At 40.5% G+C, this 24,941-nt stretch overlaps 1 protein-coding gene across 2 annotated transcripts in view; it reads right to left on the minus strand.

Moving 5' to 3' along the window:
• Positions 1–1,851: 1,851 nt before the first annotated feature.
• Positions 1,852–24,941, minus strand: part of adcy5 (adenylate cyclase 5) — an 89,046-nt gene continuing 65,956 nt past the window's right edge. The window contains exons 8-21 of one of the 2 annotated variants that reach the window (XM_047601121.1): positions 22,907–23,044; positions 19,907–19,929; positions 17,230–17,374; positions 16,118–16,215; positions 14,537–14,624; positions 12,489–12,605; positions 12,218–12,376; positions 10,239–10,423; positions 10,117–10,137; positions 9,693–9,825; positions 7,479–7,742; positions 7,080–7,284; positions 6,766–6,890; positions 1,852–5,694 (exon numbers count right to left, since the gene is read on the minus strand). In XM_047601121.1, the coding sequence (XP_047457077.1) occupies positions 5,566–5,694; positions 6,766–6,890; positions 7,080–7,284; positions 7,479–7,742; positions 9,693–9,825; positions 10,117–10,137; positions 10,239–10,423; positions 12,218–12,376; positions 12,489–12,605; positions 14,537–14,624; positions 16,118–16,215; positions 17,230–17,374; positions 19,907–19,929; positions 22,907–23,044 (1,830 nt within the window). In that variant the 3' untranslated portion in view covers positions 1,852–5,565. Of the gene's footprint in view, positions 5,695–6,765; positions 6,891–7,079; positions 7,285–7,478; positions 7,743–9,692; positions 9,826–10,116; positions 10,138–10,238; positions 10,424–12,217; positions 12,377–12,488; positions 12,606–14,536; positions 14,625–16,117; positions 16,216–17,229; positions 17,390–19,906; positions 19,930–22,906; positions 23,045–24,941 lie in introns of both variants that reach the window. The other variant, XM_047601120.1, reaches the window with a different exon arrangement.

Here is a 24,941-nt window from a genome sequence, read left to right on the forward strand (position 1 = left end):
AAGCATTTTCTCCAGATTTAGCTCCTTTAAGCAGGGATTTCTCTTTTTTTTTTTTTTTTTTCCCCAGAAGAGGAAGTGTGCAGATTTTGACAAATGGACACTGCCGGCTTGAATTTGAACACAACACGCTTCGGTGAATGTCAGCGGTGATAATGTTTTTGTGGCAAAGCTCACGGGCTAGCTCTTCAAAAAGGTTAAGATCATTAAGTCTGAGGATTTTGTTTGCTCCTACATGAGCTCGAGTTTCCCCGAGCTGAGCGCTATTGTGCTTCCTGCCGCTGTGCAGGTTCTCAGTTTGAATTTAAATTAAAATTTAAATCCACTTTAATTCCAAGGAAACCAAGACCAAATTAGGGTCTTATTTGATGTAATGACCAGTGGTGTGTGTGTGTGTGTGTGTGGTGTGATATATAAATAAGATATTAATGGTGTAATGGTTGAAGCAGCAGGCAGGGCGCTAATCAGCACATTATTATTTTTGCTTGCACGTTCCGTCACATACACAAACAGCAGATCTGATGAGACGAAGACAAAGGACCTTGTGCTTGAAGCCAGTGATGTAGTGCTCCTGCCATCTGTTGGTGAGCGACGTGAACATGTCAACACATACTCGTATCAGAGGTTTAAGCTATGTGTTGCATTAGAAAGCTTTAAAAGAGGTAATATTTATCACTTTATCAAGCATCGTAATTCTAGCAGATGCTAAATGACCAAGTGTGTGTGGAACAGGTGAGTTTTACAGCCTCTTGTTTGTTATTTAAATAGATATTTCTATATGGAACTTGCTTTGGAGCTGATCTCTCAGTGGTTTAAAGTCACATGGTCGTGTAGGATGTGTTTACATGCACTTAAGTTGTCCAGTTAAAGTCGGATTAAGGCAATAATTGTTTTAGTTTTTTTTTTCACATGCATGTAAACGTACTGAATGTTAAGCCTTTTCTAACTTAATGAAACATTGATAAAGGGAGAAAAACCCCAATGACTTGCATACTGCTGATGGCTAGGCTAGTTAGCTTGTGCCTTTTTGATGGTTGCTAGCTGGTAGCTAACTGTTAGCCTGCTGGTCGTTTTTCAGTTGGACTGGGCTTCTAAATGTGTTTTGCCTCGGATATTATCTTATCCTGTGTAATAATAACAACAGGCCAAAGAACGTCCTCATACTTTTGATCATTTTTGTAAAGCTCAGGGCTATCAAGTTTTGAATTTAGCTTGGAGTGAGGTTTTTTGTTTGTGGGGAGCTGTTTAAAGGTAACCAACTGTGATTCATAAGCAAATATCCTGCACAGTTCCTAGACTGTTATAAGAAACTATAATAATAATAAATTAAGTGATGAAGTGATTACCACATCACTACTTCCACTTCTTCTTTGACGAGTGCACGTTTTCGTGCATTTTGTGAAAGGCGTGGTTAAGGCGCTCCTATTTCACCTAGCAACGACAAACACTATTTTCTGATTGGCTGATTGAAGTAGAGCAGCTTGCATTGCTCTCTTTAAAAGTCACATCTTATTCTGTGTGATAATGAAAACAAGCCGAAGAATGTCCTCATACTTTTGGTTAAGTTTTGTAAAGCTAGTTTCTGTCTGCACCCTGTAAGTATACTGAAACAATAGCTTTGTTTTTCTGTAACCACTTGTCCTGTGGACGCTAGTGGCAGAGCTAAAACACAGACAGAGAGGTGGCCTCACATGCAGACTTAAGGTCAATTTAGAATCACCAATGAGCTTAAAAAGCATGTGTTTGTTTTGACTGTGGAGTCGAGAAACCTACGCAGACGCAAGGAGAAAAGGAAAGGAACCAAGGGTTTAAAACCCAAAACCGTCAGTTCTAACTAAAATCATGTACAACATGTGAAACATCTCAGCAGTTTATTTTACTGTAAAAAAAAAAACAAAACAAAACAAAAAGACAGAGCATAGTGTTAAGCATGACAACAAAAACAACCCACGTTTTTGTCTCTGAAGCCGCTCTCGTCACAGACTCTGCCTCGTCTTAGTCGCTCGTCGCTCTCACAGAGCTGCAGAAATGAAAAGCAGGTGAGCTCCCGCTGCTCTTAAAGGACCAGTGCGCAGGACGTAGTGGGATCAGGGACTTCAGGTTTGTAGTGTGAAGTTGTAGCTGCTCAAACTACAACCTGCCGCGGCTGAAGTGGTTTTGTCCGAATCCAATTGGACTAAAAATGCATCACGCACTCAAACGTAATTACCTGTATTTAAATTTGATCTCAGCCAGTAGATTCCACTCAATCAGCCTTCACCCTGGACCTTTCAAAGAACGTAACCACTCAGGCACTTCATAGCTACACCTCCTCCTCCTCCTCCTCCTCCTCCTCCTCCTCCTCATCATCCTCATCTCTGATCTGCATCTTCTCTCCAACCTCCTGTGTTCTGTAATGGCACATTCATGCACAATAAACAGTAGAAAAAGAAACTGGTTGGGTTGTGGAATGGAGCTGCGTTCAATCAGTCAAATGGGACAAAGTTGTTGTTTTTAGTAGTAGTGGTGTGTGTCGATTATGGTTTTAGCAATACAGTACATGAAAAGAGACAGCAACAAAACAAAACAGAGTGCAGGCTGCGTCTTTTTCTCATCGTTCCACAGGCTTGAGACAAACCCTCAGACATGTGCCGTGCTTCTTGGTCTTTTCCAGACAGGAAAGTAAAAGCAGAACCTTTGAAGGATAAGGCCGACAGTAGTCCAGACATTTTTTTTTTTTTTTTTTCCTGTCAACAAAATCCAACGAAAAGAGCAAAAAGGGAAACGCTGATATTTACATATGGCTCCAGTGTTGTGAGCGACACCATCTTTATTTAAGAAACAGTTAAGTTATTTGGATTTTAAGTTCTGCAAAAATAGTTTTGTTTCTGGTTAAACATTCATACAGTTTCCATTTAGCTGGTTTCCATTTAAGGATCACTTTAAAAAAGATGTTTAAATTATATCTATATATATTTATATATATATGAAAACAAAAATGCAGCGAGCTGATTGGCCAGACTGCTTCGCTGGTGGCGAATTGTAGCCCGAGCCGCTGCTCTGTGGGTTTTAATTATCTCATAATGTTCGATTTTTATGCGTAATTTTAATTCAAATTTAATTAATTTCTGACAACTGATTAAAAATTCATCACTTTATTAATAGAAAGTATTTAAATGGAACCTGAGCCTTTAATTATTCCAGTGACACAGTTAAATCTCCCTCCACTGCAGCTCCTCGTCTGAGTTAGTCCCACATACGACGTTCACTTGTTCATTAAATACACCGATCGGGCATAACATTATGACCGCCTCCAACACACAAGGGTCGGGATGGGCCTTCTGAGCGTGTCCTGTGGACGTCTGGTAACAGGATGTTGTTAGTGGGGGGTCTTTGGGTCCTGTTGGTTGAGGGGAGGTGGGGTCTCTCTGTGGATCATCCCACAGATACTTGTTGATCTAGTGAATTTGGAGACCAGGTCAACACCTTGTGATGTTCTTTATGTTTTTTTTGTGTGTGTGTGCCCGGCTGCACCCTGCTGGGGTGTCATTGCTGTGAGGTGGGGGGTGCATGTCCAAATAAAATCCACTGATGTTATTTAATTTATCGATGGTCATAATGTTGTGGCTGATCGGTGCACCCACAATAGCAATACTCGCTAGAGGGACTTTTGCCTTTTCTTAAGATTTGCTGACAGTTGGAAAAATGTCAAATAATTTTGTCCTTATCCCCCCCCACCCCCCTGAAAAAAACAAAAAACAAACTAAAATTGAGGCAACTGGACTCATTCCAGCTTTGTTATCTGGATCTGCAGCTCCGTGACCCGGATGAATCTTCACAGACACGCTGGCCTTATCCCACATGCTTCACATTTTCTACAACCAGGTGAAAACTCTCCGTCCTGTACTCTGTGACAAAAACAAAATGGAACAGAACACAGCTGTAGTGTTTGGTAACAACATGACTAAAATTCACGAGTCCGTTGATGGCGAATACTGAAGAAAACCGCTCTGACGAGAAAAAGTAAAAGGGAACACTTTTCCACTTGTGCTCATCTGTCCCCTGTCCACAGGATCGAGCGTCATCACCGGCGTCAGTGTGGAGTCCGCGTTCATCAAGGCCTCGTCGGAGAATCATTGGACATTCATAAGGTCGTACCATCTGATTGAGCAAGCGAGAGGAGGTGGGGAGGAGGGGGAGGAGGGGGGAGGGTTGAAGGGACAGTGCACAAAAGGGGTGGACGGCTTAAAAGCACTGCAGTGCAAAATAAAATGGCTTTTGAGCACCGAGACTGATGCACTTCTGTCCTCTGCTTTGTCGCTGGACACGTCCTCCTCCACCGCCTCCACAATGGGAGATCATCGACGGCTCCTAATCGTCTGACTTCCTGCACGTTGAAACAATTTACCAAAGAAAGAAAGAAAAAAGAAAGAGGAGTGTCGATCCACTCAAAGCTAAAACGGTTCAATTAGCTGTGGCGCTTCGCTCAGATCCAGGCCAGGACCAGTGAGGACTTCTTTTTTTTTTTTAAGTCCCGGCATGAGAATTATACAGTATGTACATCCGAATACACACTGGCATCTATAGATCGCTCTCTAATATATTAATGTACAAAATATAGAATCTTAAAATATCTCATAGGGTTGGTGTTCTGAAGTCAGAATACAAAACTCTTCAAGATTAGAAAAAGCTCTTTTTCACTGACATCCTCTTTGTGTTTTTTCGCTGTGTGTGTTTGTGTGTGTGCTGTTGAGACTAGTGTTTAGATGTGTGATGTCTGACGGGAAGCTTCCACCGGGCTGTGTTTTCTCTCTATTCTTTACAAAAAAAGAAAAAAAGAAAAAGAAACTCCTCTCTTGTAACGCGCACTCCTCAGCAATAAGACACGACTTCCTGCTTCTCCATCGATGTTAAGTACTGATGTGATTAGATATCGATACAAGGACGGACAGTGCTGCAGTGCTGGCTTAGTGTCCACACTTGAGAGATTTGTACCTGTATCACAACAAACATGGACCAAATGTTTTTTTCTTTTTGTTTTTTTTTTACAAACAGTACATAAAAGCATATACGCACACTTAAAACCTGGTGTGGTTTCCATGTACATACTGTATATACGCCAGCAGGAGAAAGGCAGAGATAAAGAGGAGGTGACGCAGCTTAGTGTCCTCCTGCCGGTTCGTCCAAAAAAAAAAAAAAAAAAAAAAACCCTTGAGAAGATCTTGCAGAGTGAAGCGAATCAGATTTCTTATACAGCATTTTTTTTTTTTTTTTTTTGCCTTCAGGAACTACAGCTGGCCAAATCTGTCTGTCTGTCTGTCTGTCTTTACGCTCTGATTGGACATCTTTGGTCTCAACGGTAGATTCAAGCTAGCAAAATAGCGCCTTCGACTCCAGCGCGGGCTGAACTCCCGGATGAACTTGTCTCATCCGTCGTGGCCTCGGGTTCAAGAAGGGGTTGTCGTCGCTGTGAGGAGAGACTCTTCGGTCCGTCTCGGTCCGCCGGAAGCTGTCAGAGGTCTTTGAGCCCGCTTTGTGATGTCGTAAGGCGTGTAGCCCTCTGCGTGTCATGCGTCACTTGGGTGTGGGTTAACTGCTGGGGGGTCCGCTGGTCAGGAAGTAGGTCATCATCTCTCCTTTGCCCTTGACTGTGACCACGCCTCTGTATTCCAGTGTGTAGTTATAGGAGCTCAGTACCTGGTACAGATCTGTGGTCACCTGAGGGTCAGACAGAGGACGAGACAGTGAACAGTGTTACGTGATATTTTGTCTTTCTTTAGTAACTAAAAGAGGGGAGGGGCCTCTGTGGATCAAACCACGGATACTTGATCAGTTTGGGATATTTGTGCTGTTCTTCATGTTTTTTGAGTTGTTCCTAAACTGTTTTTTTGTGTGTGTCTGTGTCAGGCTGCATCCTGCTGCCATCAAAGAGTGTCATTGCTATGGGATGGGGGTGCCTGGTCTGGTCTAGGTGGGTGGTACATGTCTTAGTAACATCCACATGAATGAATTTCAGGTCCAAAAGTTTCACAGCAAGAAGACAGAATCGTCTCAAGATGGTCGATGTCATTCACTTCTCCTGTCAGTGGTCATAATGTTATGGCTGGTTGGTGTGCATAGATGCATTTTGAACTGCAACACGTGCATTTCAGTGCTTATTAAGTTGTCTTTGTGTTGGATTAATTCAGCCCTTTCATCAAAATGTAAACTTCTCGCAAAGAGAAAGTCAGGCCATAGTTTTTTGTCTCAAATCTTTATCGTTACAAGAATCATTCCATTTAGTCCCAAATTAATAAAATGTTACTATACATATTATATATCATGAAGGAGCCACAAATGCTACATACAGGCTGTTGGTTTTAATTAGGGAACAGTGCAGGGAACATGGTTCAGATTAAATTAAAAGGCTCCGTCGGTGTTGAAAGTGGCTGTGATTTATTACGCTCAAGTGATTTAACATCTGAAAACCTACGTGGCCATTTTTATTAACTTCAGTGAATTCAAACCGAGGTGTTTCACATTGTTTAACACAAGGGAACTTAAAGTACTAGTGTAATGTGTCTGTGACTATTTTAGGTATTAATGTCGTCACCAAGCCAATGTAGGGTATTAAAGCTCGTGTATCTAATATTTACACAGTGAATTGTTACAGTTGAGCTGTTTTGTGCCATAAAGAGGCACCCTAACCCTAATATCTACTCAATTTAAAAAATATATATATATATATATGAATTTGATTTTATTTTTTAAAATTACATTTTAAGATGGAAATTTTGTGTTTTTCGTTACCTGGATCCTCTCTGGTACACCTGTGCTGTCCATGCGACTCGCCACGTTCACCGTGTTCCCCCAGATGTCGTACTGAGGCTTCCTGGCCCCGATCACCCCAGCGACCACAGGACCAATATTGAGACCTTAAAAAAAAAACAAAAAAAAAAACAATATAAGATGGCACAGAGTAAATCAAGCTCTCCATCGGTATAGCCATCTGTGTAGAAATTCGCTACGTTTTTCTTTCTCTTTCAATCCGTGTTGCAGGTAATAATCTCAAACCTTCCGCTATGAATCAATAGAAACATGTTTCTTTCCTTTCTGCTGCCCACCTATTTTCATCTTGAAGTTGTTGAAGGAGTGTTCGTTGATGTACTTCATCTGGTCCATGAGCCTCATGGCGTAGTCAGCCAGGGCGCGGATGTGCGAGCGGCCGGCCTTGTCGTACGTGGAGTCGTTGAGGCCGGAGGCCGCCATGTAGGTGGAGCCGATGGTCTTGATCTTCTCCAGCTGACGGAACTGGTCCTCGCTGATGATCTGAGGAGAGCAGGTAGAGGAAGGTTCGATCCAGGTTTACCAGACACATTAGAGAGTATTTATACAAGTAATGGTATTGGATCGGTATCGCCTTTTGGTTCGTATCAGATCGGAAAGGAAATTGCTGGTATCGAACATCACTACTCTAAGGGCACCACTGACACCACTAGATCCCACAGAGTTTCCCTTCTCACCTCATCAAAGTCGGCGATGATCTCGTTGAGCAGCCGCAGACACTCCACTCCCTCGTTGTTGGCCTCCAGCTCCACGTAGAACTCGGAGAAGTTACTGATGGAGGCGAACATGACCGCGACGCACTCGCACGACTGGTAGTAGAGCTCGTCGTTGCGGCGCTCGCGCTGCAGGAAGTGAGCGGCCACGTCTTTGGGCAGGATGTTGTGGAGCAGGCGGCGGTTGTAGGCCTGCAGCTCCTCCATCTCCTCCTTCTCCTCGGTGGCCTGGTGAAGAGATCAAGACCAGGATTAAAAGACTGACGGCAGAATTAAAATGTCTCAACTGATACTGGATGGATTGACATGGGATGCAGTTTGGTTGGTTTTGTTCTGGTTTCCTTTAAGTATCACGGCCTCCCAATAAGTGACACCTGTAGGCAAACTAGAACAAAAAAATCGTCCCTGGCATTTTGGACCAGAACTACACAAAGAAGAGAAAAAAAAATTCTGCACACTTAAATTTGTGCAATGGTATCCCTTTAATATTTTAAGATTTTGGACTTAAGACCTTCATCAGAGCAACCAACCACATTCGCTAACGCACAACCTTTCGGTCTTGGATTGTCTGATCAACATACAGCTGCATTAGCATAACACTGGCAATGCACAACATGATGTCATTTTAAAAAGTGTGAATGAATTTTCTTTCATTGTAGCCATGTCTACATAGGCTACATAAAAACTGACCCAAACTCGCTTTTTTTCCCAGGCCTAAATTCTCTTGTAAAGAGGTGAACGGCTGCATTGGCAAAACATGGGCAATAGACAAAATTATGTAACATTTAAACGTGTGGATTTTCTGTACATTGTCCCAAACCGCCTACATGAAAAAACGGGCCAAAAAGTAGCTGAGTCTTAGGCTAGTCCACAACTCCACCACAGGGATTTGAACCCAGGATCTTCTTACTGTGAGTCACCAGTGGTTTTAAAAGACTATTGAAGAGCAAGGCATTTCATTATTTAGACGGCATTGTCAACTTGTGTGTGAGTGTGCTGAAGTTCGGTGGTTACAGAACCAGGGAGGGCTGGCAATAAGATTACCGTAAATGTTCATATAAAACTGATTCCATTGACATTACTGTCATTACTGACTTTTTTTGATTCTCACAGAAACACGATACAAAGTGCGTATACGGGACGCGCAACTTCAAGCCTAAGCACAAGACTCTTGTTTTATACCAAGCAACAGAGACAGTAGTGAGCTGGAAAGAAGAACCTCCCAGCGATGCATTTGTCTTTTTTGGGGATAAATAACTTGTTTATCCACTTGACTGAATTACCAACCACAGGCAGCACAGTCTCCTTCACTGCAGACGTCATAGAGGCCTGGAATATCCCTTGAGAAATAAATACTTCACTGGAAAATCATCTGATTGTAGGAGTCACTTCCCCCAACAGACGTCTGACAAAGTTTGAACTGTAGCTTCGTTATTCAAGGAGGACAAAGACTAGTTTTCCTCTCAACAAGGTCGGATACAAAGATTCAGTGTTAAACTTGGCTGCACATTTTGTTGTATTTCATAAATTTAGCCCCACTCGCACGGAATTAGTTTTACCTGGGGAGCTCCAGTAATTTCTAATTTCAATGACGAAGGTCGTCTGTGATCTTAATCCTGTGCAAATCATCCATGTCTGTGAATTGTAAAGTAAAAATTACACTGCAAATTACCTACTATAATTCTCACAACACAGAGGTCCTCTGATAAAACTAATCCAGTACGAATCAACATCTCTGTGATTTAGAGGTGATTTTTCAATTTTTCGCAACTTTTCTTTTGCCGCTTTTTTCTGCCTCTTGTCACTTAAGAATTATGAAGGATGTGCTGTAATTCAAAGTTTGGATAGATGTTAGTTGAAATGTTGCTGAAGTATTCGCCCGTTTAGATGGATGAGACCATTAAATCAATCATTAATGTCTTCATCGGCAAAGGTGGAGCTCGTCTAAGTACTGCCAGGTTGCTGATAATTTCTTCCCTGGGATAAATCGTATCAAAAATATATTTTTTATCATCTATTATAATTTGCAAAGTGATTAAAATAGTCTCCCATGTAGTGGAGTGAGACGGAAAGTAGCAGAGCCTTAACAAGGGATCGTTAGGACGTCCTCAGGTAAAACTAATCCCGTGCGAGTAGGGCTTTTAAACCACAAATAAAGACACACACACACACACCGACCTGGAGCTTCCACAGGAAGTCAAGCCTGGCCGTGGACTCCACCTGCTGGGCGTGAAGGTAGAGAGCCAGAACGAAGACGGTGATCACCACCGGGGTCATGATCTTCAGAGGAACCTTGGTGTCGACCACACAGCTGGAAGCCAGCATGCAAACACAGACATTTTAGTTGTTGTTGTTGTTGTTTTTTTTTTTGTTTAGATGTTTTATGCTGACTACTTGCATAAAGATATATTTTCCAGGAACACTGTGACAAAAACAACCTGCCCTCTAAATCTTTGCCCATTAGCGGTAGCATCTGTTGCCAGCTGGTCATTATAGTCACATTTGTGTGCAGCACAGTGATAATGATGTTGTTAGCTCAAAACGGATAGCAGAGGTGATGCTGGGGGGCCTCTGTGGTAATAGAAGTTGCCATTAGTCTCACCTTGTTCCGTTCATGTGCTCGCTGTGAGGGGATGAGAAGAAACGGGGAGATTAAACGTCTGCACGCAGTCAAAGATTAGAACATCACGAGCATAACAGCACAGCGGTGATGAAGAGACTCACACGGCGTCGATGGCATTGGCCATGACCAGCAGGTCCTGGTTGTCAAAGAGGCTCACTTTGGGCACCTCCATGATGAGAAGGTAGAGCAGCTCGATGAAGAGCATGAGGAAGAGTTTACCGATGCTGCTGACCTGCAGGAAGACGGAGCAGGCCAGCAGACTCAGCAGCACACAGCATGAGAAGTACTGAAGAGAAATAAAGAGAGAGAGAAAATGTTTGGAAAGGTCCGTTTGGTTTTATCTTAGGTAGTGAAGGTTTATATTCTGCAGCGGTTCTGATCGAACGAGTCACATCTACAGGGGTTGTAAAAACAGCCGGGCAACCCACATTATGTTACAACAAACCAAATGTCAACGTTTATATCAGCAGTTACCAGCATGAAGCATCCATCGTATTGAAATATTAACCTATTTACAAGTGCTGCTAAACTATTAATAGTTATTTTATCGTAATGCAGAGTGAGATACATTAATGCAGTGATTCTCAATGTGGACCCCTAGTGGTCCGCGGTGTAATTGCAAGGGGTCTGTAAAAATGAAATATCTTTTAAAAAAAGATCATACGGGATTTTTTTCTCTAATTACATCTGTTTCACAAGAGTAATTTACCGTATTTTATTTACAGATCTCTACAAACTTAACACCATCTGTTTTAAATTATGAAGCCCCTACTGTTTCAGTGGACACACACCATTAATTTATTAATAATGCTCTTATTGTGAAACATCTGCAGGAATATCATTAACGTGCATGTTCAGGTTAGCACTTGAAATTAAAGGGAACCCCGACGATAATCATATATAGACTTCACAAGATTAATGTTGGTGTCAGTCATATTAATGTGAGTCAGAAAATATCATTGATTTCTTTGTTTTTCTAAAATTTTCTATAATTTCACACGTAGGTCGGCGTTGTAGTTTACGTCGCAATGCAGTCTGGGTAATGATGTCAAATGTTCTCTCCGCTCAGTTCGGTCAATTCACTGGTACCGTAGTTCATTTTATTCAGCCTGTTCAGTTTGAACCTGAGCCCCCGAGCATTTTATCATGGGGGTCCTCAGGGTAGATCAGAAATATGCAGGAGGTCCAGGACCCCAAAAGGGTTGAGGACACCGCATTAATGTTCTTTGAAGTGTGCATGCTTTATAGAAATAAATAAAGCATTTAAATGATACACAATTTTAATGTATATACAGATTTTTGATGGTTTTTATTGTTGCAGTTTTAAAGTCCCAGAGTGGAGCTCTGTAGTCTCTACATATTCACATGTTTTCTGCAAAACCAGGAAGTTAAGGAGGTTAACGACGAACTCCCTCCACAGCAAAGCCTCTGATTGGTCAGTTCCAACAACCTGTAGATGCACTACTGCCTATACATGTTGGAGCTGGAAGGTGGCAGTGAAGAGGAGAAATGCAAGAGGAGGGAAGGACATAAAAATATGAGAAAATGTTTCATTGGAGAAAACATTTATATACGCCCCCGAGTGCAGGATGAGTCATCATCCTTTAAACATTGTTTTTCAGGAATTAAACTCCTACAGAATGCGTAAAAAAATAAAAATTCGGTAAATTATGGGCTGCATATAGGTGAAGTATAGCGCAAGATATATAAAAACAACAATAAATTTGATTTTGTGAGGACATTTTTACAGCATCTTGTGTTGCAACTACTGAATAAATGCATTGAATCTGTGGATCCGTTGGCATTTTATGCTTTTGTCGCAGTCTTGGCAGCTTGTTTAAAGTTCTTTGGCAAACAAACTCTGTTAAAAATTTAACACATTTATAAAAAATGTATTTTATCTTTGCAAATGAGTCGCTAATGCTTCCTGGAGAAATACTTTAATCAGCTTTACGGTTTCAGATGGATGTGTTTCTTTGCGCCTCCTCTGTTCAAATAAACCACAAACCTTCCCTAGATGGATACTATTATCCACATAAAAAGCATACACACACACGCACAAATCACAGCACACCTGTACCTCAGGAAAGCTGCAGATGAGGGCGTCATCTCCACAGGGGTTTTGTTGCGTGTCCAGGGTGTAGTTGAGGAAGTGAGCGTGACATGCGTTCACACTGTCCAGGCTGAGGTTGAGCTTTGTCCTGATGCAGGTCCGTAGGTCCAGGCTGCTGCAGGTGAACTGAACAGAGTCAAAGTCAGAATTAAAAACAAAAAACAGAATAGGATTACAAAGGTTCTTAAAGGCATTAAGAGGTATTAACGTTTTTGAAATCCTGCTACGGAGAACTCACAATATTGATGAAGGCGGAAAGAAAGACGACGATGATGGTGAAGACTCCGACCAATGTGCTGTTCAGTCTGGACTGAACTATTCTCCGAGAAAGAGTCTGCAGAGGAACAGGAAAGATCTGGAGCATAAAAAAAAAAAAACAGAGAAAAGAACATTTAATTCAGTTCACATTAGCTTCTCCTAGATTTACTTTTATTTCTTTATTTTGTGCCACTTGAAGTCAAAATGCAGGTCAGTTAAGACAGCGGCAACAGAAAAATTCTGTGCAAGTTCAATAGATGCAAAAGTGGAAAGAATCATGACTCATCATCGTAAAAGTCTCAATATTTTCCTTTTAGTTGATTTCTCGCTCGTAAACGGATGAAGAAACAATTTATTGTCTGACTGAAAACTCCATTTTTTGATGAGACAAATATTTTGCAGAAAGTTTTGAGATAGATTCATAAATTAGCCAGTGTGTCCAAAAAGTGAGTAGTTAAGTTCCATCGCTAATTAATAAGTGACCACCTGAGTGACTTATAATCCCATGAGGACGCTACAGTTCACACCAACTCAGTGTTAGTTGACAAGGAACCAAATATAAAGCTGACATTGTGAGACAAAAGGGACATTAACACTGAACATCATCCAAAAACCAGAGAAGGACCAAGGACAAAAAAAATTTAACAACTCAGAGATCAATATTTTAATGAATATCTTTATCACAATAAAAGGTAAAAGGCAGAAACAATCTTAAGAATGTAAACTGAGTCTCTTTTGCCAGATCACTCACATTAGTCTTTGTTGGTTATTGATTTGAGTTGAGTTATAGACTCACGGTCACAACAGAGCTGCTGCTGTTTATAAGCTCATAGTTGGATGGTACACATCCTGAAACTCTTCTTGACTCAAAAAGGACTGCAGGAAAGTAAGAAATGTGTTCTGAAATATGCCAATATACAATCAACTTAAAAGACTCTGTCATTAGACACTATTACACACCATCCACATTATATAAGATGAAATGTTGGGGTGATGATCTGTGTTGGAAATGCAAAAATGAAACTTTCCTTCACTGTATGTCGGAATGTGTTTTAATCAGATGTTTTTGGAATCAGACTGTAAAAATATTGGATCCTGTACAACTGGCTCAGATCAAAAATCTCCTCAAATCTGGAGCTCAGTTTACTGGGACAAACCTCACTCAGCCAATATAACCACATGTAACTTTTCAGTGGGTGCGACAACAGCTTGTCGAGTCATTTTAAGATGTTTTAAGATAAATTCCCTGGGTGAAAGAATGGGTCTGTGCAACGACTGAAACAGAATCATATGAATGTACAGTGGCTAGTAAAAATATTCTTGAACTTTTCCACATTTTGTCGCATTAGGACCACAGACATACATATATTTTATTGGAATTTTATGTGAAAAACCAACACAAAGTGACACACAATTGTGAAATGGAAAGGATTTATTTATTTATTTTTTTTACAATTAATTGTGTACTAAAATATGTTGAGTCTGCCTCCAGAGTTACTTAATTGTGTACTATCTATTCCTGTATGGAGGAATATGCTCGTTTGCCTCGTATCAGGCTTTTGAAAAGTGCAATAAAAACTTGAATTAAAAAATTTAAAAAATAAAATAAAAAAAAGACTCTCCCTTTAAGTCCAAACTCATGTGCCCAAAATGGATTAATAACTGTTCACAAAAGCCCAAAATCTCAACGCCGCTGCAGGCCCCTGATCTCTATTTATACTACAGACACACACCAGCTGACTCACCAAAATATGGCACACTGAGATAAGGAGGAACTTGCAAGAGAATAGATGTTTTTAAATTCACACGACGCTGATAATATCTGAGCATTATCGAGGACGAGCACGGCATCAATCCAGACCAGGCTGATAAAACATTTAACGGTTTCTACGATGTCTGATACTGAACCGGGGAAAGTCCTTCTCTGCACTAATCGCTCTCTTATCACTTCTTGTTTTACAGCCGGTCAAATGTCATTTGTCACTTTCATTGATTGATTAATTCATTCATTCATTTCTAGTTTCTCACCCCAAAACAGCAGTACACAGCTGAGATGAACATGACAGCCGTCAGGATGATGAGGCAGGTGACGAAGAAGCCGATCATCAGAGTGGAGCTGCAGGAAACAACAAGACGGGATGTGATTACATACATAAGTTTGTTCCCGTCTTCATTCTGGTTTATTCTTTGATTCAGCGTCTGCGTTCTAGACTTATACTGTACTCTGAAATATACTCTGAAATACTGTGTGTAAGGGACATGTGTGAGAGCAGGGAAAGAGATAGACGGGGAAAATCATCAAGAGAAATGAATTAAAGCAGGATATCAGAGGAGACGGAGCAAAGAGGTAAAGATGGGAATAAAAAGACGAGAGAGGGAGTGGCGAGATGAGAGATGGAGGATAATAAAGAAACGGGCAAAGAAGAATAGTAAGAGACAAACAGGGAGAAAAAAAAACACAGGAGACTTAAAAGGAGGGAGGATCATTCTGAGACAAATATCGGTTCGAATGTGGTCACTACTCAAATTCAATTAAGCTTTGATTTTATATTCACTCTTATTACCCATTATTTTTTTTGGTATTCAACTTTTTTAAATTCCACTTATAAGAACAAATGACACTTGGGATGCAGGTACGAGAAGCTGGAAGTTTAATGAGATAGTTTTCTGATGGCTAACTTATTAATAGGAGTGTTATTTAAAGCATCAGTCTGGTTTATTATAATGTGTAGTTATTATATGTATAGTGCCAAAATAAAATAAAATAAAATAAAATAAAATAAAATTAGATAAAACAAGAAAAGCTGTAAACCAAATAAATGCAGAAATATGACAATATATAAAAATATAAAAAATATAAAAAATAATAAAAATATTAACATTTTTTAAACTTCTTTATTTAAACAGTTTAGTGACTACTTATAAATGACACATTTTTGGAGATTTTTTTGCATTATTTCACTATTATGTCACACATTTATTTTTATTTTTATCCCATTATTTTTCCTTTTTCTTTTCCCTTGAGATACTACCTGTCAATCAACTGGCCATTGGCGGAGCTTCCCGTCCAGACTGAGTAATCAATTGCTGAACATATCAAACCTGATGACGAATCCACTACTTTGTATTAATGTTATTATATTCATCACAAATGATCATCAGAAAGACCCTGTCTCCTGCCGTTTCCTGTCCAGAAAAGACATTTGTATAGAGTTTATTTACATAAATTAGGCCATTTTTGTTTCCTCTGGATGTTTCTCTTCTCTGTCTTTGATTACAGATGGAAAAAGAAAAACTGTTTCATTGATAAAGGTTCGTCAGGCTCATGTTAAATCTTCTATAAATGAACAGTGAACACTGCTTTGTAAGTAGACAAAAAAATTGTCTCCGTAATTTAAACCATTTCCCGCTTCACGTTTGATGTAAATTCAAGCGATCCACCGCAGAGCCAGACTTTCTGTTTCGCCTGCTGTTCAGTCAAATGACTGTAATCAAAGTGTCTGCGAGGAGCCAAACGATTGTGAGAAGTTAGGGACTTGTTATAGTGGATGAGGAATTTCTAATTTCCTGTGTTCTGTGTGTGTGTGTGATTAGAAAACGTCGACTCACGACGGCACGATGACGATCTGGATGAAGCAGATGAAGAGAAAGACGAGGGAGGCGCAGGCCACGTAAGCCCCGAACCTGGAGTCCACCTGTTTGGAGTACTGCAGGACGAAATGAAGAGGACAAAGACAGAGCGCTTCAGCATTTGACAAAATACTTTTCTTACCAGAGTAATTCATGGGGGGAAAAAACAGCCAAGAAAAGGGTAAAAATAAATGTAACTAGGTTATATCTGTGTGGGAACAAACCACATGCACTCAGGACTCGACACTTTTCTCAAGAGACAAATGATATACCTGAGACATCAACACCTTCTGAGACAAGGACAAAGAAATGGGAAAGACAAGGAAAGGAAAGGAAAGGAAAGGAAAGGAAAGGAAAGGAAAGGAAAGGAAAGGAAAGGAAAGGAAAGGAAAGGAAAGGAAAGGAAAGGAAAGGAAGGAAACAAATGGGACAGGGAAAGGGAACAGAAAAAGAACAAGGAAAGAAAAGCTAACTTTTTGATATGTGACTTATAATGAGTTGATTAACTGCAGAAGATACCTGTGCACAATCATGTGTATATTCATCATTGTCCCGTGATAAATCTCATTTTATTAAACGTGTGGAAATGTGACTGAAAACAAGCTCTGCATTTTGTAGCTGGGACGGTGGAGTTTCTCTCTCAGATTCCAGCTTGTTCGCAGCAGGAGATCAAAACCTGTGGATCAATGGGACGATGAGGCCGAACACGAGCCTGGAGGCAGAACTGGAAGCTCTCAAAAAGTCCTTCAGATCGGCTTTAACCGTGCAACGCTCTCACCGAGACACGAAGGAAAGTGATTGCAACTAGAAAACAAGACTCGAGTTCTCTTCCCCTTTTCCTAAAACTCTCAGCCCGTCCTTCACCGAATGAAGACGGTTACTTCCTCTTTTCTGCAGCGGCCAAGTCTTCCACATTTAGACCCCTCTTCCTCCCTTCCTGTGTCATACTTCTCTTTGATGGACTTCCTCCAGGGCTAGAAAAAGAGAAAGCTTTTTTGCGCAGTGAAGATTGTTTGTCACGGCCAATTATTTCCTGCAGCGTTGCCAGCATGTGTGTGTGGTTGTGTGGTTGTGTGTGTGTGTGTCCTGACCTTTTTCTCCAGGTCAGGCTCTCTGAAGGTGAGCAGGAACTTCTTGACGTGCTCGGATCGCAGGCGGTCGATGCTGCGAGCGTCGATGGCGCGGCCCAGGAACTCGTCCACCTCGTCCTCCGGGTTTAGGTTCTCTTGTGTGTTTCTGTAAATGAAATGCCTGAATAAAACAAGATGAGACCGCATGACATTTACGGCTCGGGGCGGCTAATAAAAGGCTGCTTAGCCTCCGAAGCTCACATCCTTTTCTGGTCTGAATGTGGAGAAGGTAGGGAGAACGATGAGCAAAATGAGACACGAGTCATCCATAACTGCTGCGTGGTCATCTGAAAAACCCATCGTACCCGGAGGTGCATTAACATTTAGGTAATTATACGCAAAGTAAAAAAGGAGCAGTTGACCTAAAAGACTGCTTTTAAAGACCGCTGCTCCCCTCAAACCCAAAAGACTCAAATGAGCCACTTCATCTTGGACTAATCACCGAATCTGCAAAGTGTCACTTGCACTGGTCTGAACTCTTCAACCTTCTGGACAAGCTACTGATCATGGAGATGTCAAGATCACAGTGACTGACTCTGCAGGATGGGGCTCTTTTATTACATCAAAATTTGCATAATGTAGCATAAAGAAAAAGGAAGCTGGTAAATTAATGCAACTTCCAAAAATGCACGTAGGTTTTGGGTGGGAACAAATATCGATATGGCAATATATTGCGCTATTTTTTCTACCGATACAATATTGAGTTTGAATGACTTAATGTTGATTTTAAAGTAAAAAGTCAAGTTTTGGGCAGATTGTGAATGACTTCCACACCTCCACCATCACTTTTTCTGTACAAGTGCAATAAAATGGAAATGGATAATTTTGGATTAATATTGTTTTTTTGACTCAACTTGTCCAATAAATTATCACTGTCATCTGATGTACATATATAAAACATTCACTTTAAGCTGCATTTAAAATTTCTCAGTGAACTGTGTAGAATATTGCAATATATTGCAATATCGCAATAACATATAATATCGTGAGCCAAGTATCGTGATGCGTATCGTATCGTGAAGTCCTTGCTGATACGCACCCCTAATGTAGGCTGCACTTTAGAGTGAGAAGAAGCATTATTTTGAAAGCGTGCAACTCGTGCAAGCTAAATGTGGAGACGTGAAATCCCTCAGAACTTTACAGTGAAGATGCAAACTTCTGTTCCGTTATAAAATAGTCAATTTTAGTAATCGTTAGCTAGATCACTGAACTATGTTGAGACTAAAGTTAAATCAGGCACAAGCTATTTTATGCATGAAAAATGCATATCCATTTAATCCATAATTTGATCCTCCTCGTGTAAATTAACCTAAATATTAAATAACAGAACCTTAATATAGTGGAAAACTAAAGCTGCAGTGTAAGAGGCTCCTTAATTGCCTCCCCATTGCGTTTAACCTTCAGCATATGGTGCTAGTCCGGAGTAGTCTCCAACCTACTCGTCTCCACTGATGTTTTCTAGTGCAGCATGATGAAAAAAAATGAGCATGTGCTTCCTGTCAACTCCAGGAAGCGTCAGTCTGCACCAGGAGTCAGATCTGGGCTGTAGCCCGGAGCAGAGGCTGTCAGCTCGGACGCTCCGGCTCAGTGCGATGTCAGAATCGACTCGCGGATACAGATCAGTTTGGGAGGACAACTTCTCCACAAATGACAGCGGTTCTTTGATCGCTGACAGCCTAGGGGGGTTAAACATCCCCTCCTTTTTTTTTTATGTATTCTGAATGAAGCGGTTGTTACTGCAATGCAGCGAGAGCATCTCTGTCTGACACTGGTAGACCTCAAGTGAGAATATCATCGTTGAATTTAGCCGTAAGCCGTCCAGGACACTGCAGGTGGTTCACATTGTGCTGAACGCTGAATGTTAACTGGTTGTTTGGCACAGTTGTTTCCAACTTTTGCAGTCCCACAAACGCCCACATTTGGCCATGACTTACGATTCAAGGATGACTTGTGGATCACATCTGCATTTCCACATCTGATACAACATTTGCCACAACAAGTCTGACACGCACAACACTTGCTAGTGCTGTTAATCTGCCAAATGTGGCCAAAATATGCCAAAGTTTAGGACCAAATGTGTCTTCTATTAAGAAAGAAGAGTTTACCAGATATAAAACTTTCCCTAGAATCATTTAGAGGAACAGGTTCGCACTGATTCCTCACAGCAAGAAGGTTCTGGGTTCTAATGGTCTGAATGATTGCACATCTGCACATATTTTAGCTAAATGTTTTATTTACATGTAAATTGGAATGTACATTTTTTGTCAATTTTACTTTTACCTAATTTATTTTATTCTTATGTCTTGTTCATATATATTTTTTTCTTATCTCATGACTCTTGGACAAAATAAGTTCCCTGCGGGGATCAATAAAGTGATCTTGAATCTTAGAGGGTTAAGGTTAGATATGTCTTCACACACACATTTAATTATCTAACTAAGTAATAACATTCTTGGTTTCTTAGATCCATCCGTCATTCATTGTGATCTTACACCTAAAAAGTTATTTATTTTGAGGGCTTGTGTTTGCATTAAAGAGTTTCCCACTGATTATTCTTTGTAAAGACACATACACACACACACAGAGAAAGAGAACAGGACAAGAGTGAAGACACAATAATGTTGAAGTCTCTACTCACTTGTCTTTGGGGTCTTCGAAGCCCTGAAGGGAGAAACAGAAAATATGTGTAAAACTGAGCAGTAATCTTCAAATGACTTCTTCTATTGTCCTGAAAGTTTGAAATGTACTAGAATGGGCTCACGTTCTTTCTTTCTTTTTTTTTTTTGTTCTTTATATTATGTAATCAGCCCATTAATAAAACCAGCAGTGACTTCTAAAATGAATATTGTCATTTTCTTTCTTCAAAGTTTTTCATCACTGGAAATCTTTTTAGTTTTTGTCGGTTGTTTGGACAAAACAGGAAATTGCCTATAATTAAAAAAAATCTATTTCACAGAGATGTTCTCAGCTCTGATCAATAAAAAGTAGCAGTCAGACGCAGCCTGAGAAATTACAAATGAACAATTAATTTACTGATTTATACAACACCATTTAGATTTATGAGGTTAGTGTAATTTCTATTGAAGCTCAGTTTAAAATCATTTATATACACATGTTTTCATGCCATTAAAAAGCTTCAGCCACTTTGCTGCAGCTCGTTCAGTTTAATTAGAACAACTGGCTCCATTATAATAATATAATTATATATTTATTCTAATTGTTATTATTTTCTTAAATTACGTCATGTAATGAAATGACTGTAATTACACAAAGGTCACTTCTACTTCATTCACAAACTGCTCCATCTGCAAATGAACCTCGACAACTGTATCACAACTAATGCGTCTCTCCAGCGCCCTCTAGTGGACAAACACATTAACGTCTGTATTTAAAGGACAGGAGCTCAGATGATGGACATGAAAAAAAAAACAAACAAAGAAAAAACACTTAGAGCAAAAACTAAAATACTGGCATTCATGTTAATTCCGATGTTTTCTGTTTGTTAAAGCAAGTGGCTGAAGTGACGTCAGAAAAGTGCACGTGTAAAACCCCGGAGAACCACAGACACAGTAAGTCTCGCTCTCACGCTCTTCTGTGCGTCTTTGACTCCTCACTCTTTTATTTTTAAGAGGTTGCCGGCCGATTAATGATCAGTACAGAGACAAGAAAAGACAGAGAGGGGAGAGGATGACAGGCTGTTGGAAAATAAAAGGCCGGGGATGAAAGGAGCAAATGAAGCCGATGTCAAAACTGTTAATGTTTCTGAAGACTCCGAGAGTGAGTCGCGACGTAATGACACACACAGAGGTGACGCGGCCATCTGATATCAGGAAGACGAACAAAAAACATCCTGATGTGAGGTCGGGACAAGCAACTGTACGTACGCATCCAGGACAAACTGAGATAAGCCTGTTTTTATGACGAGTAAACCAGATTGGCATCACTTCACTTTTCATCAGTGGTTGGAGTTTTAGGAGGTGGCACTATTTCCTTTGTCTGTTCGGACGTTTTAAGCACCCACACGTGTACTGTTGAGTTTATTCTAAATAAAAAGGGAGAAACAGTTCAGGATGACAGTTCTCACAGAGTTTAATTATCATGTGGTGACAAAAGTTAAATGATATAAAGTTTCTGTCATAGTTCATGTCATAGTTTCTTCCTTAGCTTCTTCTTGCACATAATTATTTCTTTGAGAATCAAATGGAACTTGCACACTGCTGCATGTGGCTGTCTTATGCTTGGTTTTCTTCTTACCAGTAGTGTTCTCTGTGATCCTGAACTACTGCAGACAAGCAATTTCCTTAGTTTATAAATAAAGTCAAAGTCTAAGCCGAAGGTGAGGTTAGAAAATGTTGATATTCCCAACGGCCTCATCCTTTCATTGTGCCTTTGCACTTTCTACATTGAATTAAGCATGCTAAACTGTTAGCATCGATGGCTAGAAAACCAGACTTGACTTTTCACAATAAAAGTCCGTATGAAGGGTCTCTGTTTTATATTATTCCAAACTAAAATGAGATTTATTACATGTTTCCAGAAATGGTGGACACAGATGGTTTAAAGAAGCTTTCTTGGTCATTTTTCTAATGAGGAAAAAGCTCCAGTTACTTCAACGTCTCTTTAAACCTGTACATTTACTACACTGAAGTTACTTGGTTGTTAGCCAACGGCAATGGTTGCCTAGCAGTGCTCACATCCATAAAATGGTGTTGTGTTTACTGTGTTCACGGCCCCTTCTTGTAATATTCTCAACCAAAATCAGATTTCTTACACGGTTGTTGTACAAAGACGCTACATTAGAATTTAGTCAAGTAAAGATTTCTTGGTCAGTTTTTTAAGTATTTTCATTAGACTTGTGCATTTACCTGGTTGTCAGCTACTGGCAATACAATAATGGACTCTGAGGTAGCAGAAGTGTATTAAACCTATCTATAAATTAGTATCCGGTGTGATTGTAGACTGTTAAGTGTGTCCTTTCTTTAAATTCTCCTTTTTAGGACAAGAATGTTGGACCCTATATTTCCTCCAATAGTGCAGCTCAATAACAACATCCCTCTCTTGCAAATGCCCACACTTTTCTAACTGAAACAGCCCTGGGGATGCCATGGAAAACACAAGCTGAGTGGTATTACCCGGGATGAAAATAAACATAAAAATAAATGATGGCGCTCCCCCTTTAACTAGCAGAATAAAGCTTATAAAGGACTGTGCATGTGGCCTTGGCTTCGTCCTCCTCTTGGTGGGCGTGCGTCAGGTATGGGCGCATCCATTCACTGAGTGAGTCACCGTCAGCAGCGTCAGCTCAGCGGGGGAGAGCTACAGCACGTAAATAAACAGGAATCTGCATACGGTCGCATCCCTCCACTGCTGCTGAATTTCTCACTCCACCGCTGCCTGCCGCCACCTACACGCTGCTGCCGTCGCCCCCCGAGTGCAACCTGAGAGCCCCTGAGAGCCCCGGTGAGGTGCGAGAGGCCGTGAAGGGCCATTGCCGCGGCCCGACTGGGCTGCACATCAAAGGATTGTGGGTGTTTGGCTTCATCGTCAAATTGGAGCCGAGATGCGATATCACCGGGAGGGGAGTCGCCTCTCCGTGGCACGCAGACAAGCACAAACAGAATTTGAATTTTTTACTCACCATCCTCTTCATCTCCTTGGAGACCTGGTTTCCGCTCAGATGGTTGTAGAACGGCCGGTCGGTCCAGTGGCCGCTGTTGTGGGTGACTGAGTTGGTCCTCTGCCGGTTCATTTTGGCAATCATCGCCTTCTCCTCTTTCTGTAAGAGATAAAGACACAAAGAGGGAAAGATTCATATGGAAGATCCGTACTGCAGTACACTTTTGAGGTACTTCTATTCCAACACATTATTTAAGAGGAAATACCATAGTCTGTATATAAATATGGACAATGCCCCCCCACTTCCTTCCATTGCCCAAACTGATGCTATTCTCTCGGGGTTACAGGTAGAACCATGTTCAAGTTTGGAGCCAGAATCTGAGCAGAATGGTCCGAGAGATAACCTGACCACAATCCCTCCAGACTTACTGGCATTTGTGTTTGATTAATGCTCGTCTACCAATGGATTGAGCTTAATGAACCTTCCCCTTTCAAACTAACTAAGCTTGGTTGAGATCCAGCTGTAGCTGATGCTGCATTCATGACAATTTGGAAAAAATGAGCTCCGAGTTGACAAACTTGGAAATTACTGCTTTCAAAAAAATAAAAAAAAAAAGCTGCTGCACATATTTTAATGTTCAGCAAACGGTGACAATATACATCTAAGCCGGTGTTTTTTTCGTCAAAGTCACTGTGGTTGGAAATAAGGAGAGTAAATTTATGAAGCTACGAGAATGTGTCCTATCGGCAAACAACCACTGTTTTATAGAGTCAAATCACTGAAACTAAACTTATCAGAAAAATGGAAGCTTGAACATACATCAATGTTATATTAACTACCCAAAACGACAGAAACCAGAATTAAAGACGTTTATATTAGTGTTTCAGTTCAGCCCAACAGTCCCTCCCACTAACATGGAGGGGGCGGAGCTTATGACCTATATTGCAGCCAGTCACCAGGGGGAGCTCTACTTGCTTTGGTTTCACTTTTGAGGAGCTGTTCCATATCCATATTTATTCACAGGGTACTGAAAACACTTTTTACTCGTCAAACGACGGAGACTTTTATCATTTTCAATGCTTTACCTTTCATTACAGAAGGTGTCTTTAGGACTCAACCATTAATTTATTTATTTGTGCCCATGTGCAGATATTACTTGCAGTGGACGAGCCATCAACTTTGACACTCATCTTACAAACAACACAGACTACATCTAGCAAAGGAAAATAAAATAAGAAAACCATCAGATGCTACTTATACATATCTGTCCAATGTTGATAGTACAACTTGTTCATGTTATTGCTATTTTTATACACTTTTATTCTCCACACTTCGATTATAAACCTTCGTCCAATGGATTCAAAGAAATCACGATAAAATAACGTGGAAATATGAATGTTCTACTTTTCCTGGCCCTCACTGCAAATTACAGAGAATTTCAGACTAATACTTTACTGAAAAGGTTTGTCATCAGTACTTTATCTGCAGTAGAAATGTAAATTTCATCAATCAATCAGTTTAGAGTTCAATTTTGTTCACCTCCAGTTTATTTGGGCGCAACCACAAAACTCCCAACATCTGGTCAAACTCAACCAAAATAGCATAACTAAGTCTAACTCCAGATAAAAAAGCGATTTTCTTGAGAAAATCAAAAGTTTTTAGTAGAAGCAATTACATCCAAAGCAACTGCAGTAAACAAACAGAGATCGACTGCAGCTGCGTAGTGCTGTTGTAATGTCAGCATGTTTTATCATTGCATATAAAACAATTCCGAAGCAGCTGCATCATGTTGTAGATGTGCCAGACTTTCACTGAACGCACCACGAGAGAGAGAACACGTGTTGACACCAATGTTACGCTCCCATTTATCTCTCCATTGACTGAAAAGTTAAATAAAAGTATCGATCATCAACCGATCAACGGCATGTTCATGAGGACTAATCAATTTCAGCTTCTGGTCTTGTGTGAAAAGACTGTCCCTGGAGATAATATCTGAAACTACTTTTTATTTTTTTCAGATCTGATATCAGACCTTCACACTGGGCCCCCCGGGATC

Source organism: Mugil cephalus, chromosome 12 (assembly GCF_022458985.1).
Source record: "Mugil cephalus isolate CIBA_MC_2020 chromosome 12, CIBA_Mcephalus_1.1, whole genome shotgun sequence".
Classification (NCBI taxonomy): domain Eukaryota; kingdom Metazoa; phylum Chordata; class Actinopteri; order Mugiliformes; family Mugilidae; genus Mugil; species Mugil cephalus.